The sequence below is a fragment of the Rhinoraja longicauda genome, chromosome 7 (assembly GCF_053455715.1).
Source record: "Rhinoraja longicauda isolate Sanriku21f chromosome 7, sRhiLon1.1, whole genome shotgun sequence".
Classification (NCBI taxonomy): domain Eukaryota; kingdom Metazoa; phylum Chordata; class Chondrichthyes; order Rajiformes; family Arhynchobatidae; genus Rhinoraja; species Rhinoraja longicauda.
In genome coordinates, this window is record NC_135959.1 from 49,687,398 (window position 1) to 49,711,566 (window position 24,169).

Genomic DNA, 24,169 nt, shown 5'->3' on the forward strand with positions numbered 1-24,169 from the left:
CTCCACAGATGCCGCCAGCAGGGGGGCGCAATGCAATGGCACAGGCGAGCGACGTGCGCAGTTGGCTCCGTTTCAGCGGCGGCCCGCCGTCTCCGACTCCGTTCTGGTCCGCGACTCCACCGGGCCAAATGCCCGCACCGCCGGGGGATGGATGGCAGGCTGTGAATAACCCGAGTGGGGAGGACGACGAGGCCTCCCAAGTGGAGACGAGGGACGGGCCGGGACGAGGGCATTGGGTCGGGCGCCGGGACTAGGGACTGGGGCCGGGTCAGCGCTGTTGGCAACGCAGCGCGTCCCCGGTTACGCGGCCGCAGTAACCGCCCGTCACAGCGGAAGTGACGCCTGCCTGGCCAACAGCACACCGCTCCGTCAGCCGCTTGAAGCGGCCACGCCAGAGCGGGGCCCACCACGCTGTGGAAGCAGCACCGACGCGACGAGAAGGGCGCGGCCCCTTTTAGGGGATCCTGGTGCCAAGGGCTCCGCCTTCCCTCTGTGGGCCACAGCAAGGCAGCGGACCAGGGGGATGGGGGATGCGATTAATCCAGATTAATTAGACTTTAATTTACTTTTATGACTGCAACTCCGGCTAGAGTCTCAATAAGATGTAAATAAAGGAGAGAGGCGGCACGGCAGGCGTGGTGCGAAAGTAGTTGGGCGGATTCGAGGGATAATTTCGCACGCGTGCCGCTGGCAGCACCCCCCCCTCTCTCTCTGGCTTCTGCGGTGGGTGATGCCGGGCAGGGAGACCCTCATCCCGGGTCATTCATCAGCTCTCAGCAAACCGTGATCGGGCCGGCGCTCTCTCTGACTGTGCGTTATTTATTGCACAGCTTGTCCTTACTGCGGGCGGCACCATGCCTCTCACCCCAATACACCCCTTCCTCTCCCCTCCAGCCCCCACTCACTCACTCCTCCTCATTCCTCCTCCCCCTCCTCATTCCTCCTCCTCTCCCCTCATCTCGCTCCTCCTCTCCCCTCATCACTCCTCCCCTCCTCTCCCCTCATCTCTCCTCTCCCCATCTCACTCCTCCTCTCCAGCCCCCTCCTCCTCTCCCTCGCTGGGCTGTGCTGTGCTGTGCTGCGCCGCTGGGAGTGGGCGAGCCGAGCCGACCCCTGTGCTCAGCCCCGGAAGTGATCGCGGTGTGCCGGCGTTTGGAGCGGCGGCGGCGGCGGCGGCGGCAGCGCGGGTTGGGAGAGCGGGGCCGCGCCGACTCGGCACCTCCGGGGGCAGCGGACAGGGCTCCGGCTGATTGAGGCGGCCGCAGGTGCACACCGCGCTCTGATCGCCCGAGGCGAGGGTCCGGCATCAAACCATTCCCGACCTGGGAGGGAGGGGGGGAATCGAGCCTCGGTACCTCGGCCATCGCCTCAGGCTCAGCGCCGACCCTTCCCTCCCCCTCCCGCTCCCCCGGCAGAGGAGAGCCGCTTCACGTCGTCGGTGGCCGGGCCCATGTTTACCTCTCCCTCCACCCCCCTCCCCTCCGGGAGTCTCTCCGGCGCTGGTAATGGGGGAGGGATCACGTAGCGAAGGGGCGATCTCTTTGTCAGGGGGTTGGGGACAGATCCAGTCCCAGACACTGGCTGAGAGTGACCCAGTTTCTTTGCACAACGTTGCAGCCGTCTGTCCGCTGGCTGCTCCGAAGTTAGTTGCGGGTGATGGTGAATTTTATGCACAGCGCGGTGATCGGTGGAGCATTGAGCCTCCGTTTCTGCGATTGGAAAGGGGGCAGGACTGAAACCTTATTGCAACTTTATTTTCCCGACCTGAATCTGGGTCTTGCACCCCAGACAAGGCGGAGGCCCCGCCGGACGTGATTAGCATTTTTCTTTCTCCCATCTCTCCCTCTCTCTATCGCACAGTAATGGTGAGACATTGGAGCTGGTGCAGCCTGTCAAATCTCTGCTCTGGCGGTGGCTCCTGGTTCGATCGAGGGCCCCTTCACCAATTACAAAATTGCGCATTCAGTCACCATCGTTGGTGCACGGCAAGAGTCCAACGCAAGATGTTTTAGGATTGCTTATGAAGCTCTTTTCTAGAGAATTCATTTGCAGCCGTAGTTTTATTTTTTCTCGTAGGCCCATCGGGAAATCTTGGTCTTAAGGTTAGCATCTGCTCCGTGAAAGGGTTCTAATTTAAAAAGCAATCAAATTGACCGGAGCCTTTTCAGATATAATTCACACTATTCTGTCTGTGTCATTTTTGTTGTGTCCCATTTCTGCTCCTGCGCCCCAAAATCTGTTCTGCAGCATTCAGGTCGAAAACGTAAATGGAGCAGGGGCCGTGCAATGCATTCCTTATTTCATTGAGGAAGAAATATCGCTAAAACCAGACCTTTAATTATATAATGTTAGAATTTGCACACAAGTAGATGTGTTTAACAATATCGTGTTTTAATGTTTTCTAGCGAGAGATTGGCTCACACTGGCAGACTTGCATCAGATATCTGGAACATTCAATCGACTGGTAAGTGTTGGAATACTGCCATCTTTAATAGCTTTTCCTTCTAACTTAATCAGGTCAAGTAATGTTTACAATTGAAAAATATCAAGGCCTATTAGGTCAAAAAGAGCTAAAGTGGAATATTACAGCAGAGGTTTCATGTGATACATTATAGTTGGAAACGGTCATTTTTCTGCTCTCCTGCTCAATTTTTGGATTGATTAAGGGAATCTCTTGACCACTGCTGATAAAATGAACCAAGCAGCATAGCTTTCGTGAGATGTAGATGATGCCACAGCACAGCCACATGATACCACTCCTGTGTTATGATAGATTTTTTTTGGAAATGTTATTGTGGTGGTGGAAGTTCCCAGGTTAATTCTGAGTTCTGAACTGAACCAGTTAATCTTGGAACGTGTCTTCGGATCAAAGGTCACAGAGTTACACAGCACAGAAATAGGCCCTTCAACCCAACTTGTCTATGCCGACCAAGATCTCTGCTGAATTAATCCCTTGGCTGTGTTTGCCCCTTAAACCTTTAATCTTTTCCTAACCTGTGTATCTGTCAAAATGCCTTTTAAATGTTGTTATTGTACCTGACTCTACACCTTGCTTTGGCAACTCATTCTATGTACCCATCAGCCTTAATGAAAAATGTACCTTTCTAAATTTATTTTCCTGTTATCTTCAAGTTTTAGATTCTGCCTTGGGGGAGGGGGGAAATGACTATAACCATCCACCTTATTTCTCAGTTCTAAAACATTCTCCAGACCCCTACCTTCATCTGTCTCCTTGGTCACCTCCTCAAAAAACTCAATCAAGTTAGTGAGACACAAACTGCAGCATACAAAGAATGATTGTTCTGTCGATCTTGGGAAATCTACAGCTGGCCTATCCTATATTCTATGGGGTTTTTTTTAATTATGGCTATCCCTATTCTATCTCAAAGAATTCTCTCCAATAATTTCCCTACTATTGACATGAGGCTCACTGGCCTATAGTTTCCTGGATTCTCTCTACTTCCTTTCTTAAACAAAGTGACAACTCTCCAGTCCTCCGAGACCTTAACTTTATGCCTAGAGGAGAAACAAAGATACTCATTAAGGCCCCTGTAGTCTCCTCTCTTGTCTTCCTCAATAACCTGAGATAGATCCCATCAGTACCTGCGACTTATCCACCTTAATGTTCTTCAAGAGCCTCAGCACCATCTCCTTCTTGATCCCAAACTTCCCTAGCATATTTGTATTCTCCACACTGATCTCACTATCCTCCAAGTCCTTCTCCTCGGTAAATACAGATGCAAAGTACATGTTTAGTACCTCACTTATATCCTCCAACTCCAAGCATAGATTCCCTCCTTTATCTTTGAGTGACCCTACTGTCTCCCTGATCACCCGCTTATTTTTAATGTACGTTCAGATATAAGGAAAAAAAAGTTTTTAAAAATTATGAAGTAAACCAATAGCATTTGTAAAACTCCCACACATTTTGTTGAAACATTATAACAAAACCCAATATTGATGCACATGAGACCAACTACTTGGGCAGATCACTAAAAGGTGATCAAAGCAATGGCTTCAAGTCAGTTCAAAGTGAGTCAGAGGTGGTGAGATTTGGAAATTGTCACCAATGACATTAATTAAAATCGTCATTCTTCATGAGGCCAGAATTTGAAGCTAAACTGTCTTAGTGTTTTGGAGCTGCATGAGAAGAGCCAGGGGTGAGAAAAGACCAGGACCATCTACGAATTATCTCAGGCAGGCAAGGTGTGTTCTCAGGAGCAACATTGGAACTGATAAAAATGACTAGAGGAGAGGGAAAGGGAATATGAGATGAAGTTATTTAAAATTAGAGAATCAATTGTTCATACCACTGGGTTGTAAGGTACCCAAGTGAAATATGAGGTTCTGTTCCTCCTATTTAATGTGGCCTCACTGGCAATGGCAATGGATAAGTGTGTGTTCAGCGAAATGAATGCAGTCTACTTTTTGGTCTCGCCCTCTTGGTTGAAACTGATAGCACAAATTGGGATGTAAACATGTAGGATGTTATGTGTTTGTTTACAAAAAGCTACAAGAGCAGCTATCCAGAAAAAAAGTAGAATAATTGAAGCAAGGTAACAAAGGCTTGGTTGAGGGCAAAGCACAAGATCGTCCACAGTGGACCAATGCACTCAATTTGTATGCTTATCACAAGTCTCCATCTAGGCCCTTCGCTACCAACATTCATATCAAAGTATGTCATGAATTAAGCTACAGGATGCACCACAGCAGCTTGAGGATAGCGAGCAATTTGCTCATGGATGACAAAAAAAAACCCAGCAAAATCATAGGGATGTCATTATCTCCAAGTTGTACTTCATTTTGATTTGAATGCACATCTCTGCTGTTTTGTCATTGGGTCAAACCCCCTCAAATTGCATATTTAACCAGCATCACAAGTTCAGTACTCCAAAGAAAGACCCAGCATAGTCTTTGGACTGAAAGGACAATGTCAAGAGCAAATAAAGAGCTAGGTATATTTCTAAGTAATGGCATGACATCCGTTTACACACTTCAAGTATTAGGCCTGAATGCAATGGTCTGTGAAAGTCATGTTTCCCAAATTATTCCTCCATAACTTGCACAGCTTAGTTCTCTTGAAGCATGGATATATTCCACCCTAGAAAGAGTATATAAGTTGTGTGGCCTGCCCAATGAAATCCACACAACCACCTGAAGATGTCACATTAGTACAACATACCCTGTAATAAGTGTTCTGATTGCCCTTAAAAAGGCTGGTATTCCTGCACTACAGATTTCAAGGGCTGAGGTAGGTTACTTGCAGTCACAAGGAATTGTAGATGCTGCAAGGTTTTTGTAGAACACAAACTGCTGGAAGAACTTACCAGGTCAGGCAGCATCTCTGGAGGACATGAATAGGTGACATTTTGGATCCTCAGACTAATTGTAGTGGGAGTGAAAAAGCTGGAAAAGAGGTGGGGGTGGAGGCAAAGGAAGGCAAATGATAGATGGACAGACCCATCTGCCCTGTCTGAAGAAGAGTTGCAATCCAAAAAGTCACCTATTCCATTTCTCCAGATGCTGCCTGGCCTGCTAAGTTACTACAGCAGTTTGTGTCTATCTAAGATATACCCAGCATCTGCAGTTCCTTTCTATACAAGTGATGGGTGTATATGTGAGGGGGATGAACAAAAGCTGGAGTTCAAAGGGTGACAAGGGGGACTAAAGGGTGTTGGTAATAGATAATAGGTGCAGGAGTAGGCCATTCGGCTCTTCGAGCCAGCACCACCATTCAATGTGATCATGGCTGATCATTCACAATCAGTACCCCGTTCCTGCTTTCTTCCCATACCCCCTGACTCTGCTATCTTTAAGAGCTCTAACTAGCTCTCTCTTGAAAGCATCCAGAGAATTGGCCTCCACTGCCTTCTGAGGCAGAGAATTCCACAGATTTACAACTCTCTGACTGAAAAAGTTTTTCCTCATCTCTGTTCTAAATGGCCTACCCCTTATTCTTAAATTGTGGCCCCAGGTTCTGGTAAGGGGAGAGGACAAGTGAAATGTAAAGCTAGGGGGTAATTTACATGTGTTGGGAACACCTTGGTCCATTCTGTGAACAAAAAGAAAAATATTACTTTTGTACTTTTTCTAATATAAAAATGCTTATGAGCAGACGTAGCATGTGAATGAATCCACAGATATAAAAATGTGGGGTGAGACAGTGCATGTTTTTGAAACTGATCCATGTGGCTTTTGCATCAGAGAATGCGAGGTGCTTGCATGAGGAAAAAGAATGATGCACACTGCAATAGCCCACTCGGCCAATATATTTTGTGAACTGAATAACTTGTGGTGAAAACTACATGTGGGTTAACCAAATGTAGTACAACAATAAAGAGCAAGTTGTGGCTGGATCCACACATCCCACCGGACAACAAAAGGTCTTGGCACCAACGACAGCTGTAATGACCAAATGCTTTCCTGCAACCATGGACAATGTATGCAATCATGTAAAAAGTGAAAGCAGAGGACAGAGCATTTGTCCATTTCTGAAATTGGACATTAAACTCTGAAGGCAAAACTCCATGCCATTCAGGGGAAAAAAATCCCTGAATGAGTGTCTAATCTCAGTCGCAAATATTGTACCCTTTCTCAAGTCAAGAATTTAAACGTATCTCTGCCCTGTCCACGTTAAAAACAATGCCATGGAGTTATGTAGCACATAAACAGGCCCTTCAGTCCAATATGTCCATGTTGACCATGGTGCCCTATCTAAGGTAGTCCCATTTACCTGCATTTGACCCCATATCCCTCTAAATCTTTCTTATCTATGTAACTATCCAAATCTATAAATGCTGAAACTAACTGTCGCAACCACTGTGCCTGGCAGGTCATATATGTTTGAGTATTTATGTTATGAGTATTTATTTCCCCCTCCGGTTCCTATTAAATCTTTATTTTCTTACCACAAACCTATGCCCTCTAGTAATTAGTTTCCCCTACCCTGAGTAAAAAACTATGTGCATTCATCCTATCTGTACCCCCCATGATTTTATACACCTCCAAAAATGGAAGTCCTGGCCTGCCCAACCTCTCCCTATAACTCAGTTCCTCTAATCCTCACAATTCCTCATAATTCTCTGCACTTGTTCCAGCTTAATGGCATCTTTCCCATAACAGTGTGGCCAAAATTGAACATAGTACACCAAATGCAACCTCCCCAAGGTCATGTACAGCTGCAATGTAATATCTCAACATCTTTAGTCATTGTCCTTACTGATGAAGGCCAGCATTCAAAAAGCTGCCATCACCATCCTGTCTACCTGTGATTGTCTCTATCAGGGGACAATGTACTTGTACTCCTAGGCACTACCGTTCACTGTGAATCTTGGTTTGACTTCACAAAATGCAACCACACTCACTTATCTGAATTAACTACATTTGGCATTCTTCGATCCACTTTCCGATCAAGATCACACTATAATTATTGATAACCACTTTCACTGTCTATTCACCTACATTAGTTTTATCTCAACATGTACTAACCATGCCTCGAATATTCTCATCCAAATTGTTGATAAAGGCAACAAATGGGTAACAGTAGGCCCAGCACTGACCCCGAAGGTACACCACTAGTCAGGGGACTCCAGTATGTAAAACAACCTTCTGTCATCACCCTCTGCTTCCTACCATCAAGTCACTTGTATATCCAATTAGCTAGCTCCCTCTGGTATATCCCTTCTTTAGAGATGTATATATTTATGTGATCAATCTCTGAAAGATACGTAATTGGTCTGAACATTTTCGGTTCATCTGGGAAATTATGGAAGTACTTTTCATAGTTAGTTTCTTTATTTTGTTTTTTAATAGAATTTGAAAGAAGATCTGAATGGCCAAGGTGATCAAGATATAGGTAAGCTCAATAGAAATAGCTTATTGATGAAGCAGCAATAATAGAAGTGGAACTGACTAATTGTAAACTGTTGCAGGTAGCTCCTTTCAGTGCACCTGTTCTGTCTTTTGGTGTGCTCACAAGATGCCTGTTAAGAAGAAGAGAAAATCTTCAGGATCAGAAGATGCCAGCATGAAAAAATGTAGAATAAGCAGGTGGGTACCAATTTAGCTTTAAGACTTTTTCTTCACCCCTTTCCCAGAGGTCCACTTACATGCCCCAAAGCCCAGTTATCATGCTTATGTGGTATTAACCACTAATGTATACATTTTTACTTATTCAAATTCAACAAAACCTGGATTTTATGGATTGTTGACAGCAAGAATTGTTTTAACTGCATCTTAGAAATAATTGAAAATTTCAACCTCTCCATTTGATATATAAAGCCGAAATGTCGCCCATTCTTTTTCTCCAGGTATTCTGCCTGGCCCGCTAATTTGAGACGCGAACTGAGACTTTGTGTCTATCTTCGGTATAAACCTAGAAATTCATTTCCAGATTTCAATATTAAATTTCTCCTGTGAGAAGTTTAATGTCTTGATAATTATATTTTCCAGATAATTTAATGACTTTTTTTTAAGAGAAACATCGTTTCATTATCTATTGATCAATTTAAGAACTTCAACGAGTGGCAAGCACGCATGGGCCAAATGTTTTATTTAGGTTGGGCAGAAATATTTTTATTCTGATGTTTATAAGTGAAACTGAAGAGGCATATTTTGCTAATGTTTATTAAACATGCAAGAATACATCCTAGATGACAAAAGGGTTCACTTATAGGTGCTGTTGGCTTTAATCTTTTTGATTCTTTTAACATTTTAATTATGAGTTTAGGATATTTTAATTAGGAATTTGGGTGGGGGGGGGGGGAATTGTGCTGAAAGCTGGAAAAAAACTCTTCCCTTTAGATTAGAATAAAAGTGGGGAATCTGAAGTGGAGCAAAAATGCCAGGCTGGATTTATTTGGCCAAATGTTTTTTTCAAGTGCATGCATTCTTTGTAATAGAATATTTCATTCTTTGGAAGAATGAAATAAAAATTAATCTGTTCCAAGGAAAATGTTCACTGACCAGTTTTGTCTTTTTAAGTTTCTGTAGAGTACAGACGCCATCTAGATTAATAAGTGATGACAGTTTTTCAAGCAAAAAGTGCCTAGCTTGGTTTTATGAATATGCAGGTAAGAATTTTGAGGTATATTGTTACATTACGGCAAGTTATGATGCCTTAAATGTAATTACTAGTCCTCATTAAAAATGCCTACAAATATATTGAGAGGCAATTTAAATTCAGTGCTTTCTCTCTGCAGGATCTGAATAGAGGGGAACATGATATTTCAGTCTATTGGAACTGTGGAAAAGTAGTAAATAGTATCGATGCAATGTGGCATTTCTATTATGTCTGTTGTATGTCAATTGCACAACAGCAGATCATGATCAGACGAGAATGTTAGTTCTATCTATTAGCCTGAACTTTTCTAATGTAACAAGTTCTTGACCAGTACCTTCAAAAAAAAATTAACATCCCTTCCCCCTCCCCTCATCATATCCTGCCCAAGTACAAAACCAAGCAATGTTATTGAAGTGCATGAATGGTAAGTGGCTTTAAGTCTAAATAAACATACTGTTATCGCGGTGCAAAGAAATATACAAATTATTAAGCGTATTTCCCAAATGTTGAGACTTTAAGATCATTCTGAATTGCTCTAACCAGCATTTTGTGATATGGTTATTTAAAGCTTATCATTTGTGGCAGGTTTTGGACAAAATGACATTGCACTTTCATAAGAAAATGTCATTGAACATGGCACCACAATTTCTATCTTTACTTAACCTTTCGGTAAGTATTCAAAAGGTATCTAACAACATTCTAGAGAATACACATGTTTTTTGGGGGTTTTAACTCATTTACCCTTTAGTCCCCCTGCTGGTCTATGTATTGACTGCAATCAATGATAAACAGGCAACCTCATGCCTGGTTCCTGCTGGTGGCACTGTCGACACATGTTAGGAGATGTGCTGATGTCTCTAAATGGCTTTTGCACGGTTAGATCCTCCCCCCTATTGGAAAATACCAAGCTTCTTTTCAACACCCCATTACATTGATGAAGATCAGGAGCTCCAGATGGGTGGATTGATAAGATGGGGAGGGGGTTATTATTTTATCAACTCCAAACACTGGTGTTATTTAGTATGTTGTGCCAGTGACTATATACACTCCATAATGTTTGGGACAAAGACCCATCATTTATTTATTTGCCTCTGTATTCCACAATTTCAGATTTGTAATAGAAAAACATCACAAGTGGTTAAAGTGCACATTGTCAGATTTTATTAAAGGGTAGTTTTATACATCTTGGTTTCACCATGTAGAAATTACAGCAGTGTTTATACATACTCCCCCCATTTCAGGGCACCATAATGTTTGGGACACATGGCTTCACAGGTGTTTGGAATTGCTCAGGTGTGTTTAATTGCCTCCTTAATGCAGGTACAAAAGAGCTCTCAGCACCTAATCTTTCCATCACCTTTGGAAACTTTTATTGCTGTTTATCAACACGAGGACCAACGTTTTTTAGATTTTTTTTTAGATTTAGAGATACAGTGCGGAAACAGGCTCTTCGGCCCACCGGGTCCGCGCCGCCCAGCGATCCCCGCACATTAACACTATCCTACACACACTAGGGACAATTTATAATTGCCCAGCCAATTAACCTACATACCTGTACGTCTTTGGATTGTGGGAGGACGCAGGTCACGGGGAGAACGTACAAACTCTGTACAGACGGCGCCCATAGTCAGGATCGAACCTGAATCTCCGGCGCTGCATTCGCTGTAAGGCAGCAACTCTACCGCTGCGCCACCGTGCCAATGAAAGTCAAAGAAGCCATTATGAGACTGAGAAATAAGAATGAAACTGTTAGAGACATCAGCCAAACTTTAGGCTTACCGAAATCAACTGTTTGGAACATCATTGAGAAGAAAGAGCGCTGGTGAGCTTACTAATCGCAAAGAGACTGACAGGCCACAGCTGATTACAGAAGAGTTCTCTCTATAATAAAGAAAAATCCCCAAACACCTGTCCGACAGATCAGAAACAGTCTTCAGGACTCGGCTGTGGATTTGTCAATGACCACCGTTCGAAAAAGACTTCATGAACAGAAACACGGATGTTACACTGCAAGATGCAAACCACTGGTTAGCTGCAAAAATAGGATGGCATGGTTACAGTTTGCCAAGAAGTACTAAAAAGAGCAACCACTGCTCTGGAAAAAGGTCTTGTGGACAGATGAGACGAAGTTTAACTTATAGCAGAGTGATGGCAAGAGCAAAATATGGAGGAGAGAAGCAACTGCCCAAGATCCAAAGCATACCACCTCATCTGTGAAACACACTCGTGGGGGTGTTATGGTCTGGGCAAGTATGGCTGCTGAAGGTACTGGCTCACTTATCTTCATTGATGAAACAACTGCTGATGGTAACAGCATATTGAATTCTGAAGTGTACAGACACATCCTATCTGCTCAAGTTCAAACAAATGCCTCAAAACTCATTGGCCGGCAGTTCATTGTACAGCGAGACAATGATCCCAAACATACTACTAAATGAACAAAGGAGCTTTTCAAACCTAAAAAATGGTCAATTCTTGAGTGGCCAAGTCAATCACCCGATCTGGACCCAATTGAGCATGCCTTTTTTATGCTGAAGAGAAAACTGAAGGGGACTAGTCCCCAAAACAAGCATAAGCTGAAGATGGCTGCAATACAGACCTGGCAGAGCATCACCAGCGAAGAAACCCAGCAACTGGTGATGTCAAAGAAGCCATTATGCGACTTCTTGTTTTTGAGGTAGCAGAAATTATGTAACGCCCTCCAGGCGCTGTAGCCAGTGCAATGCGCTGTTGTCGAGGGCCGTGAGGTCTACCCCCCCCCCCCCCCCCCCCCCCACCAGGGGGACGGAGGACAGTGCAGTCGAAAAATGACGCGCTGCGCTGTTTGCTGGTCTGCTCCACACTCGCAGGCAGCTGATGAACGCATCCCCCAACGATGCATGTTGGCGTTGAACCGGCCGATCCCGGTTCAGGGCGACCCACTCTTTGCGGGGCATGTCCGAGCCGGTTGGGACTGTGGTGTTCGGTGCGACAGTGAATTGAGGAGGTCGCGATGTCTGTTCCCAGCTGGTTCTCCGTGCTCCTATTATGTGGAAACCGGAGCCACAGAGGGTCGCTGCATGACGGGAGAAAGGATGATGAGATGACAGGTGTTGAGGTCTCAGTTGCTGTGAATCCTGGGCAAGGTGGTGCAAAGGATGTTTGGCGTCCGATGGGGCCTTGCACACCAGCCTATGAGTGAAGAACTCTCTGCGAAGCTTGGCGGGTGTGATACCTGCGAGCACCGGCAGGAGATCTGTCGGAGTAGGGTTAGGCAGCCAGTGATGATCCACATGGTGTCGTTGAGGGTGGCGTCTAGCTTGCTAGTATGAGCATTGCGGCACCATGATGGGGCGGCGTACTCAGTGGCACTGTACACGAGTGCAAGAGCACTGGTTCGAAGAGTACCTGGCGCCTCATGACGATCCGGCCAAGCAACGCAGGAGGTTGTTCCGTGCCGAGACTTTAGCACAGAGAGCTTCAAGGTTTTGCTTGTAGGTCAGCTGCCGATCTAGTTTCACCCTGAGGTATGTAGGAAATGGTTGTAGGGTAGGGGTGACCCATTGAGGGTGACGGTTAGCAGGTGAAAGGCCGTTGTGGTGGTTTTTGCCACACTCAGTTTTAGTCTCCAGGTCTTAAGGTAGCCCGCGACAAGTTCCATATCCGCCGAGAGCACATCCTCAACATTTGACCAACTCCTGTCAGAGTGCAGTAGGGCCAAACCATCTGCGTATCCATACTGGCGCGAGGTCGTGTGTGGCAGATCGCTGATATAGAGGTTGAAGAGCATGGGGACCAGGCTTTGGGGGACTCCGTTTCTTAGGCGTTGCAGTCGGCTAGATTGTCCATCGCTGGTCTTGAGTATAAAACCATTTTGAGACTGAGAAACAAGGATAACACTGTTGGAGACATTAGCCAAACCGTAGGCTTACAAAATCAACTGTTTGGAACATCATTAAGAAGAAAGAGCTTACTAATCGCAAAGGGACAGGCAGGCCAAGGAAGACCTCCACAATTGATGACAGAAGAATTCTCTCCATAATAAAGAAAAATCCCCAAACACCTGTCCAATAGATCAGAAACACTCTTCAGGACTCGGGTGTGGATTTGTCAATAATTGACTGGGTAAATGTAAAAATTGTCCCTGGTGTGTGTAGGATAGTGTTAATGTGCGGGGATCGCTGGGCGGCGCGGACTTGGTGGGCCGAAAGGGCCTGTTTCCGCGCTGTAGAATCTAAATCTAAAAAAAAAAATCTTTAAAAAAATACGGAGGCTACACTGCAAGATGCAAACCACTGGTTAGCCGCAAAAATAGGATGGCCAGGTTACAGTTTGCCAAGAAGTACTTAAAAGAGCAACCACAGTTCTGGAAAAAAAGGTATTTTGGACAGATGAGACGAAGATTAACTTATATCAGAGAGATGGCAAGAGCAAAGTATGAAGGAACTTCCCAAGATCCAAAGCATATCACCTCATCTGTGAAACACGGTGATGGGGGTGTTATGGCCTCAGCATGTATGGCTGCTGAAGGTACTGGCTCACTTATCTTCATTGATACAACTGCTGATGGTAGTAGCATAATTAATTCTGAAGTGTATAGACACATCCTATCTGCTCAGCTTCAACCAAATGCCTCAAAACTCATTGGCCAGCGGTTCATTCTACAGTAAGACAATGATCCCAAAAGCTAAAGCAACAAAGGAGTTTTTCAAAGCTATAAAATGGTCAATTCTTGAGTGGCCAAGTCAATGACCTGATCTGAACCCAATTGAGCATGCCTTTTATATTCTGAAGAGAAAACTGAAGGGGATTAATCCCCAAAACAAGCATAAGCTAAAGATGGCTGCAATACAGGCCTGGCGGAGCATCACCGGAGAAGACACTTAGCAACTGGTGATGTCCATGAATCGCAGACTTCAAGCAGTCATTGCATGCAAAGGATATGCAACAAAATACTAAACATGACTACTTTCATTTACATGACATTGCTGTGTCCCAAACATGGTGCCCTGAAATGGGGGGACTATGTATAAACACTGCTGTTATTTCTACATGGTGAAACCAAAATGTATCAAAATGGCCTTTATTAAAATCTGACAATGTGCACTTTAACCACATGTGATTTTTTTAAATTACAAATCTCAAATTGTGGTGTACAGAGGCAAATAAATAAATGATGGGTCTTTGTCCCAAACATTATGGAGGGCACTGTACTTGTACCCAATGACAATATCAAATGCTTCAACTAAAGCCATGGAGCCAATTAAACAGAAGTTTGTTGTATGTAATTAATACCTCCAAAAATCAACCACAGTTTCAGACAAATTAAATCAAAAAGGAAAGTTCTAGAAATATTTAGCTCAGGCTAAATCTGTGAAAAGAGAAACAGTTAACATTTTAGATCCGAGACCCTTTGTGAGAACGCAGAGAAGGATCTTTGACCCAAAATGTTAACTCTTTCTCTTTCAACGGACACAGTGTTCCTAGTATTTTATGTTTTTATTTCATATTTCCAGCAACTGCAGTTGTTTTTCATATTAAACATATTGATTTATTTTTCACTTCTCCAATTCACAACACACGTTACTTTTATCTTTTGTGAACACTTCAGGAATGGCTGTTTCAGTACATTTAGGCTATTTCTGTCAAATTCTGTACTTCAGTAACATTGAGAAGCAGATGTTCTTTATGAATTACACCTGATGTTATCTTCTTCATTTATAACAGCAACAAAACAAATCTTTTTGATTGGGGGGGCGGGGTTGTTCAGTGGAATTCCTTTTAGATGGTTTAGGTTTATCGTCACGTACCGCCGAGGTACTGTGAAAAGCTTTGTTTTGCATGCTATCCAAACGGATCAGGTATACCATGCATAGCAACAATTAGTTCAAACTCAAGTACAATAGATAGGGCAAAGGAGAAGATACAGTGCAGAATATAGTTCTCAGTATGATAGCGCAACATTAGGTTTATTTTCAGAAACTTGAAATTGTCTTTTAACAATGCTGCATGCTACAATTAATTGCCTTTAGTGTATCGCATATCAGCTGCATAACAAAATCTAGACAAAAGCGCATGTTTATTCTGTCATTATTTAACACAGTAATGGGAAGTTAAAGATGATCAGAAATTAGATATAGCAGCAAATTTGTGTAGGTTAGTACGCTAATACATTATAATCTAGTGATTGTACTTGTATCATTTATGTACTATTAATTTCCAGTGAAACTTTGGTTTCATTAATTTTATGGAAACCTTTGTATTTGGGTTTCTAATCTACCTATGACAGGTGGACTACTGGTTATGCTATATACAGAACAGATTGTTTAAAAGAGTTGATTGTTACTGGGTATTGCTTACTCTATGGTGATCTTGAATGACCATCATCAGTGTACAACCAGCTAAGAAAGCAATGGAATGAGTCATCAATTATATATTTTCCAGAAGATATTTTGGCCAACTGTCATTTGAGTAGTGGTGTGATTTTCCTTGCTGAAAAGCATGACATGCTTTTCTCTTAAAATCGTAAATGAGTGACTACAGACTAAAACCCGGTAACAATCAACTCTTTTTTTCCCTTTGAGTAGAAAACAGTACAGTTTCTATGTAAATCTAAGGGCAGAATGCAAACGTGTTCGAGAGCATGCCAGAGTCTGAGGGGTAGTTACGTGATGAATTGCTTTGGAGAAGGGTGCGGGAGGTACTAGCATTAGCTTGATGTGGCATAAAATGGCTAATTGAAACAATTAAATACATCATCTTCCTTGGCCAAGATAGTTATTGTGTGTATTTCGGAATTTTGCAGAGTTGTGGTGTTACTGTACATGCTACAGTTGAACTGCTCCGTTTGGGTCTTACTGGCCCTAACTTGTCTAATTAAGTAAAGAACATGATCACAATACTCTATCCAAATGCAGCAGGATTGCCTATAATGCACTGAGCCACCTTTTTTGGTTAGAATACAGGATTTTTTTTCCCCATTATATCTTAAAGGAACAGATGAAGTTGTTGGTCCTGAGGGGATGGAAAAATTTTGTGAAGATATTGGTGTGGAGCCTGAAAATGTAAGTTTTATCTTGTTTTAAAAATAATTAGTTATTGAAACGGTAATTGAAATAACTCTTGAGCAATACTGGACCATTAATATACTATACCATTAATGGTTCGTAGGTGTACTGGCACTTTTTTTAGTTTAACTTCGATTCTTTTAACAAATTGTACAAATTTATACATAAAATGATGAAAGGCATAGATAGGGTAAACAGTCAGAACCATTTTCCAAGGGTGGAAATGTCCAATACTAGAGAGCATAGCTATAACGAGAGAGGGGGAAAGTTTAATGGAGATGTGTGCGGCAAGTTTTTCTTTACAGAGTGCTGGGGCCCTGGAACATGCTGCCAGTGGTGGTGGTGGCAGACACGATAGTGATATTTAAGAGGCTTTTAGATAGGCACTTGGAAGTGCAGGGAATAGAGGGACATGGATCACATACAGGCAGGCGTGATCAGTTTAACTTGGCATCAGGTTCATACATAGAAACAGAAAATAGGTGCAGGAGTAGGCCATTCGGCCCTTCGAGCCAGCTTTGAGATCAATATGATCAGCACTCTTAATTATTTTCTCTTAAATCTTGGGGGTTTTCTCTTTTTAAAGCCTTGTTTAACTATTTTCCACCTCTCTCACCAGCAATGAGTTCCATTTCATAACAGCTTTCTGTAGATAAATTTATCTTTTATTTTGTATCGTTTGCCCGGAACATGACACACTGTTATTTGGACCATCCATTGATGGAAATCATTCCTTTCTATTTGCCCAAAGGCCTCCACGATATTCCGCAGCTCTGCTCTTGCTCCCACTCCCCGCAGTCGCAACAGGGACAGAGTCCCCCTAATTCTCACATTTCACCCCATCAGCTGCCACATACAGCACATAATCCTCCAACATTTTCGGACCCTCCAAAGGATCCCACCACTAGCCAAATCTTCCTATCTCCGCTTTCCGTAGAGACAGTTCTCTCCGCGCGTTCTTGATTAACTCGTCTCTTCCCACTCAAACCACCTCTTACCCAGGTACTATCCAAACCAGTCATGATTAAGTTCACCTCTATAAAATCTTCACCCGATCTTCTTTCCTTGAAAGAAAATAATCCCACCTTCCCCAGTCTGACCTAATCCCTGGAACCATTCTAGTACATCTTTTCTCAAAATTTTACATTATCTTTACATCCTTCTTAAAGTAAGAACTGGATGCAACACTACAAGTGCAGACCAGGCTACACTTTGTATAAGTGCAACAGATTTATGCAGGTTTGCCTAACTGAAATCAAACATCTCTTCTGACATGAATTCGAGTAAACAGTTCCAAAGGGAAGAAAATAGTATTTACAATGAAACTCCAATAATCCAGCACACTCAGAATTTTGGCTTTCTATTGACATATCTTCTGAACTATTTGATATAACACTTATTAATACAATAGCACACTTTTAATTCACTTCTTTAGATGTAACATTGGAGTGAAAAAGGTGAGTTTAAAGAGTGCAGAAAATGGGGCGCGACGAGCCAGGTGCCAAGTCCTGGATTTCCGTACACTAATGAAACGGATGGTGCTAGTTGTTTTCCCTGCACTGCTCCCTGGACGTACTCCTTAAATGGTAATCCTGCTAACACCAAAAGAGGCCACATGGACCCAAGCTCCTTACCCATCTTTCCTTTCTACCGCATAGAAATTCCATAAAGTAGCATCGACGCAGAACAGCGATTCCAGACAAGGCCTTTTTGATGTACTCAGAGAGCTAGTGTAATTATCCATATTAGTGAATACAGAAAGACAGAGCAGAGGGAATCTTATGTCAATCTTACTTTTTCTGAAGAAGGGTTCCAACCCAAAATGTTACCTGTACCTTTACTCCAGAGATGCTGCCTGTCCCTCTGAGTAACTCCAGCACTTTGTGTTTTACTTTTTCTTAAACTTTGCATAGAGGTAGGTACCAGAAAACCATGGGCAGAGGCTCCAAACAATCCCAGTATTCAAACATTGAGTGGTGTAGAAATTGTCCCCAGGCTACAGGAGTGGGATCTAGAAACGCTAGAACAAGGTGTGTTCTGACCAACACTGCAATATTTTGATACATGTCAGGGATCGCATGCTGGGTGCTGACCTCTTTAAACCTGCAAAACTCACATGTTTTCAATCTGAACATCACCTATCAATGTTCTCCAGAGATGCTGCCTGACCTGCGTTACTCCAGCAACTCGTGTCCTATTGTGCATTAACCAGCATCTGCAATTCTTTGTATCTGTAGTTCTAAAATGGGCTTGGTATTTCTAATCAGTGCTGATAATGCCCTGGCTGTAAGCTGGTGGTAATTACGTGTTGTGTGCCTGTTCCTGATGGGTTGTCAAATTACAGAGGCGAGTATTTTATATATGAGAATTTTGCCTAGTGTGTAAAGACACATGGCCTCCACATGAAAGGAAGACAAGTCAACCAGTAGGATCTCCTGTCTACTGTGCATTTACTGCCCTGTTGGAGCCTCTGGGCAGGATAGAAAGACTGAGCCTATGGGCCGGGGTGAAGCACCAATTTTAGTAATGTAAGTTATAGACCAATGTATCGATGTGCTGAAAATGCATCTAATAATTTTTTTTTGTCTGCAGATTATCATGTTAGTATTAGCATGGAAGCTGGAGGCTCAAAACATGGGTTTTTTCACTAAAGAAGAGTGGCTAAAAGGAATGACGTCATTACAGTAAGAAATCTCTGCGATTATGCCTGTTTCACAATAAAAAAAATTAAATTATAGCATGACAGTCCATTCCTTTCTGTTTAATTGCTACCACATGCTAAAAATTGTGCTTATTCTGAATAAACTTGCACGTACCCAGTATGAAAACTTTGTTTATGCTTGGGAAAATCATTTTTTAATGCAACATTTGTTTTAATCTAGATGTGACTGCACAGAGAGGCTACAGAGCAAGTTTGATTATTTGCGCTCGCAACTCAATGACCTATCAGCTTTCAAACAAATTTACAGATATGCCTTTGATTTTGCTAGAGTAAGACAAAAAAATATTTCTTCATGTTGATTCTCCATTTCTTTTCATGAAAGCTATCATGAACTCCTCTATGTCCACTCTTCTAGGATAAAGACCAGCGTAGCCTTGATATTGATACTGCGAAGTCTATGTTAGCTCTGCTCTTAGGAAGAACGTGGGCTCTGTTCTCTGCCTTCTACCAATTTTTGGAGGTACTTTGTTAATTCTTTAAAAATAATTCTCAAAAATCATTGCAAAAAAATAACTGTAACCACAAATTTAACGGAATGTAGTAAATGGGGATTTTTACATAGTATGTTTTTCAAAATGCCTCTACTCTCTTTGCAGCAATCAAAATACAGAGTTATGAATAAAGATCAATGGTTCAACGTGTTGGAATTCAGCAGAACTGTACTTGCAGACCTTAGCAACTATGACGAAGATGGTGCATGTAAGTTTCTTTTCCCTATCTGCAGTTATTCAAATACAATTGCAAAATAAATTGTAATATCAATTTGCTTTTCATTTCAGGGCCTGTTCTGCTTGATGAATTTGTTGAGTGGCAGAAAGCAAGGCAATCATCGTAACAAGATGGAGGGAAAGAGAACTAAGGGAGAGCAATAATGCTTTGCTATCCAACCAAACCACATCTTTAATTATGAAATGGAAAGTATTTGTCAAAAGCCATCTTTTATGCTAGCTACAGACTTTTCAGTGTTACAAGACGGGAGAAGGTTTTCAAGTTGCATCTATATTAAGCATTTTATTATGTATTCATCAACAATGGCACCCGATGTTAGGATTTTGTCCAGTCTTAAGTCTTAATGCTTTTGGCAATATCTGTTTATAACTTCATACGTACTTTGATGAAGCACATTAAAAATTATAGGTTTTCATTAGAAACAGAAACGATTTTCATGTGTGACTGAGAGATGAAAGGCCTTGAAGTGTGTGGATGCATTTTTCAGTTGTTGGAAAGTGTATGCTATTGTATCAGACGTTCGCCATTCTGGTACCGTACCAAAAACTTACTGAACCTCATCAAATGTTATTGTGACTATATAGCACCTTTTCTGTGATATAGTATATCAATGGGTACTGGTGCTGTTCTAGGACTGTGAGCTCAGGGTTAATGGTAATGACAGTAGCACCACTGCTAATCCATGTAATAGAGGATTACATGTGATGCAAATGTATATTTAAACTTGTTCATTTACATTGTTAAGGTATCCACAGATCTGCCCATTTTCAAAAGCTTTATTTTATACCCTTTAAGAACAAAATGGAGTATGGTCATATAATTCTAAATTGGAGTGAGGAGAAAGTATAATCAGAACCGCATGTAATGGAATTCTTCAGAGTAAGCATGTGGTTTTGACTAGTTTTTAGTACCAGGAGGTAACTTGCCACAATTGGCCCACTGTACTAAGTACATTTTTAGATAATCCAATATCAAATATTTCATTCTCCAGGGTTGAAGCCTGTAAATTAGCTTGAATTCTGAATACTGAACTTGTATACTGAATACTAATATGATTAGTGAAAGCTTTTGTACAAAGGTGATACTGTGGGACCTTCAATTTAAAAGAAAATTCATGCTCATAAGCATCTAAAATTGAAATATTGACAGTGAATCCCTTGTGTATATAGAAGGTATGATCTAAATACTTTGAAACACTGAAGTACAAGTGCAGTGAATTTTTTTATTTTTTTTGCCCTTCGCTACTTCAGATCCGAGCAGATTCTTACCAATTCCAAAAATTATTTTCTGCTGAAGGTATTGTGGCGACTTAATGTGTAAGAAGGAACTGCAGATGCTGGTTTAAACCAAAGATGGACACAACAAGCTGGAGTAACTCGCGGGACAGGCAGCATCTCTGGAGAGAAGGAATGAGTGACATTTCGGGTTGAGACCCTTCTTCAGACCAGTCACCTATTCTTTCTCTACAGAGATGCTGCCTGTGCCTGTCCCGCTGAGTGACTCCAGCTTTTTGTTGTCTATCTTGTGGCGACTTAATTACTGGAACAGTATGGCAAATTCAGCAACAATAAAAGCTACTGATTTACTGTTCACTCAAAGGCCCACAAAGTTAAATGGTGAGTGGTGTTTCGGGATGCACTTTACATGGTTCTGTACATCCTAGTGCCAGTTAATATTCAAAAGTAATGTGTATCTGGTTTTTTTTTCACGTTCACATTTTACAATTGTATTACAAGGTCTTACAGATTTGTAACTGAGTTCTTTGGCCTGACAGTGCAAAGGGCCCAAAACACAGGATTGCTCAACTTTAAGAACCAATTGTTAAAATCCTGTATGACCTTCATCCACCCGTTTACACAAGATAAGCCATTATGAACCCTCTGCTGGAGTGAGCATTCAATTTATGATCTATACCAATGCCATCATACTCTGTCCATCTCAGTAAAAGTTATTAATGTGAATGAGGCTAGTTGCTGCAGAATCAGTTACTTGAAAAGTTTTTAAACTGGTAAAAGATTTATTGTGACATTTTGTCTGAAATGATATGTTCCTTCTCTGGGGCTAGTTCTTCCCACTTGTAAAGTAACCCAACGGAAATTGAATGAAGTTTAGCTTTTGTAGCACTGTGGATCTTTAAACAAATATAATTGTTTTTGTGGAAAAGAAAATCCTTCAGTACAGTAGGATAATTATTAAGAGTATAAAAAAACTGATGTCAAAACTTCAGTAAATATTATGTGGTTGTACAAGGGATGGTTTAAAATATAGTTTATTTTTAAATTTAGATTTTTTGATATGTTGCCATATTTCTACCCTCTGACGATGTTATTTTTAAATTTCACCAAGGAACTAGTGCATCAATGTCAGCTCTAGAGGTATCTTCCCATTGTAACTTCCAAGTTTGGCAAATGGCAGTCTTTCTCATGCAGTTGCAGTATTGAACTTTTCAGACCAGTGTTATCAATGTGATGCCAAAAAGTCAGAAAATTCTTGAGATTCCTTGTGGAGCGTGCTATCTGGTGAGGAGACATGAGCTAATAGATCTTGGTCGAGATGATACACAATAAAACAAAAGCATTTAGAATATTTTTTTAAAGTTACACTGTCAGCATTCATCTGTCAAATTACATTTCTCTATATTGCTTGAAAATCACCTAAATAAAGTGCCCAACCAGTTAGGTTTATGGCAGACCCTCAATGTACTTAATATTTAAACATACAAGCTATAAATCGTACAACAGAGAGCATCAATATTCATTTTTCCATTTAATTCTTAATTTGATGTGAAACTCGTTTTAGTCTGCAAAAAATATTTCAAAACCAGGGAGCTAATTAAAGTTGGAAATATTTTAGCTAATTAAATTTCATATATGGCTAACTCCATTAGATTCAGATATAAGCATGGTTGCAACATATGTTTATTTATTCCTTTTTATTTTTTCCATTTTTATTCAGTTACCTCTTTAAAAGACAGAGCCTTTGCCACATGATGAGTTCTGGTCTCTGCATAATTGACTGCATATGAGAAACACTGTCATAAAATGTGATATGCTTAAGGGTATCCAAGGAACTTGTGAGGTTTTTTTCCCCTTTCATAATTGAAAGATGCCCAGAATAGATTTCCTAAATTATAGAAATTAATAGTTGTAGTTTAAATCCAGAATTTAAAAAAGTCTAATTTGTGATCAAAGACATTAAAATAGCAACATGTGCCCTGTGTATAGAGAGGAAGGTATTCCTTCCTTGTCCGTAAAATAATACCCTAATCTTTGAAAAACTCTCTTTTGCAGTATTTAGAAAGAATATCAATAGAAATAGATTGAAGAAACTTACAGATTGTGTAAGTTAAATGCGCGTAATAACATTTATTTTAAAGGGGCGCACTGTAGGTAAAACCTATAGTTCAGAGTACTTACAATAATTTTAAAATGTGCTGCTGAATATATAATTGCAACTTTTGTTTTCTTTTGTCACTTTCCAACGTGAATTTTAATCCCTCGGTTTTCTCTCAATCTGAGGCAGAATATTGTAGAGTGTAACAAGACGATTATTATGCATGCATGTTGTGCTAAAAGGATAGAATCCGGTATTGTTAATAATTCAATCCAGTTTATTACTTTTTTTAAAAAACGATTTCAACTTATTACAACTTTGCATTGTTGGGACGATCCTATAAAAGGAACACAACTTTTTTTCTGATTTCACTGTTCCTACTCAGTGGTATCCACTCACCGTTTCCTTTGGATCGGAATTATGTTTATATATTTTTGCATTGCCGAATTGCAAACCTATTTAAATTGAATGATAAACTTTATAAAGAGGTTCATAATGGAATATAAAATGATTTTGTGTGTTTTCATATTTAAAAGATATTGGTGAAAAGAAAACCAATTGCAATGCAACTTAAAGCAGGATTACTGACAAGCCAAGGACTGTGAACTCTGGCATTTTAGTTATATAATTAAAAAAAGGAACAGTGTTTATTTAAGTGTCTTAAATCTTAATTGGTGATTTTTAACATAACAAAGCATTAAAAAGTGCCATTTTATTGTCTAGGAAGGAACTGCAGATGCTGGTTTATATCGAAGATAGCCACAAAATGCTGGAGTAACTCGGCAGGACAGGCAGCATCTATGGAGGGAAGGAATGGGTGATGTTTTGGGTCAAGACTTCAGACTGCTTTCGGTCGAGACCCTTCTCCAGAGATGCTGCCTGTCCCGCTGAGTTACTCCAGCATTTTGTGTCTATCTACCATTTTATTGTCATTGTTTTGTACAATGATTGTATGTGACCTCTGATTTTTTTTTCATTATATCCTTAAACAAAAAAACAGGTACAGATCTGACGCTATTTTGACACTAAACAAAAATACAACCATAAGATCAAGTTGCCACAAATCTTGTGTGATTGTGTCTTATTATTTTCTGAATCACAATACTTGCATCATAAACTGGATAGTATTACACTTTATTTTTGACAACTGAACATTCAATGGTTTGGAATGCCATGTTCTTGCCTTAAAGTCATCTTTATCACAAAACCAAAAGAAAGGATAATGATTTTTACTCGGCCTATGGCATCAGATAGAGTCCAGGGTAGATTAGTCTTGCA

General features: G+C 41.3%; 2 protein-coding genes across 10 annotated transcripts in view; one reads left to right on the top strand and one right to left on the bottom strand.

Annotated features, from left to right (window-relative positions):
- The window catches only part of dync2h1 (dynein cytoplasmic 2 heavy chain 1), a 310,791-nt gene extending 309,996 nt beyond the window's left edge, over positions 1 to 795 (bottom strand). For both annotated transcript variants that reach the window (XM_078402527.1, XM_078402526.1), the window contains exon 1: positions 1 to 795. The gene's annotated coding sequence lies outside the window, so the exon portion shown is untranslated.
- dcun1d5 (DCN1, defective in cullin neddylation 1, domain containing 5 (S. cerevisiae)) lies at positions 532 to 24,169 on the top strand. Of its 8 annotated transcripts, none has more exons than XM_078402528.1 (11): positions 532 to 604; positions 2,406 to 2,464; positions 7,813 to 7,855; positions 7,932 to 8,049; positions 8,983 to 9,071; positions 16,034 to 16,104; positions 18,700 to 18,791; positions 18,990 to 19,098; positions 19,185 to 19,289; positions 19,426 to 19,528; positions 19,609 to 24,169. In XM_078402528.1, exons 1-11 carry the CDS (start codon positions 571 to 573, stop codon positions 19,662 to 19,664), a joined length of 879 nt encoding a protein of 292 aa, XP_078258654.1. In that variant the 5' UTR covers positions 532 to 570; the 3' UTR covers positions 19,665 to 24,169. The 8 variants fall into 8 exon arrangements, with proteins under 8 accessions (XP_078258654.1, XP_078258655.1, XP_078258660.1 ...); XM_078402529.1 differs by having other exon boundaries at positions 8,992 to 9,071; XM_078402534.1 differs by lacking the exon at positions 532 to 604 and adding an exon at positions 747 to 810.

Coding starts and splice junctions, on each gene's coding strand:
- dcun1d5 (XM_078402528.1), top strand. CDS start 571: ATGACTGCAACTCCGGCTAGAGTCTCAATAAGAT. Junction 7,856..7,931: donor CCAAGGTGATCAAGATATAG/GTAAGCTCAATA, acceptor AAACTGTTGCAG/GTAGCTCCTTTCAGTGCACC. Junction 8,050..8,982: donor AAAAAATGTAGAATAAGCAG/GTGGGTACCAAT, acceptor TGTCTTTTTAAG/TTTCTGTAGAGTACAGACGC.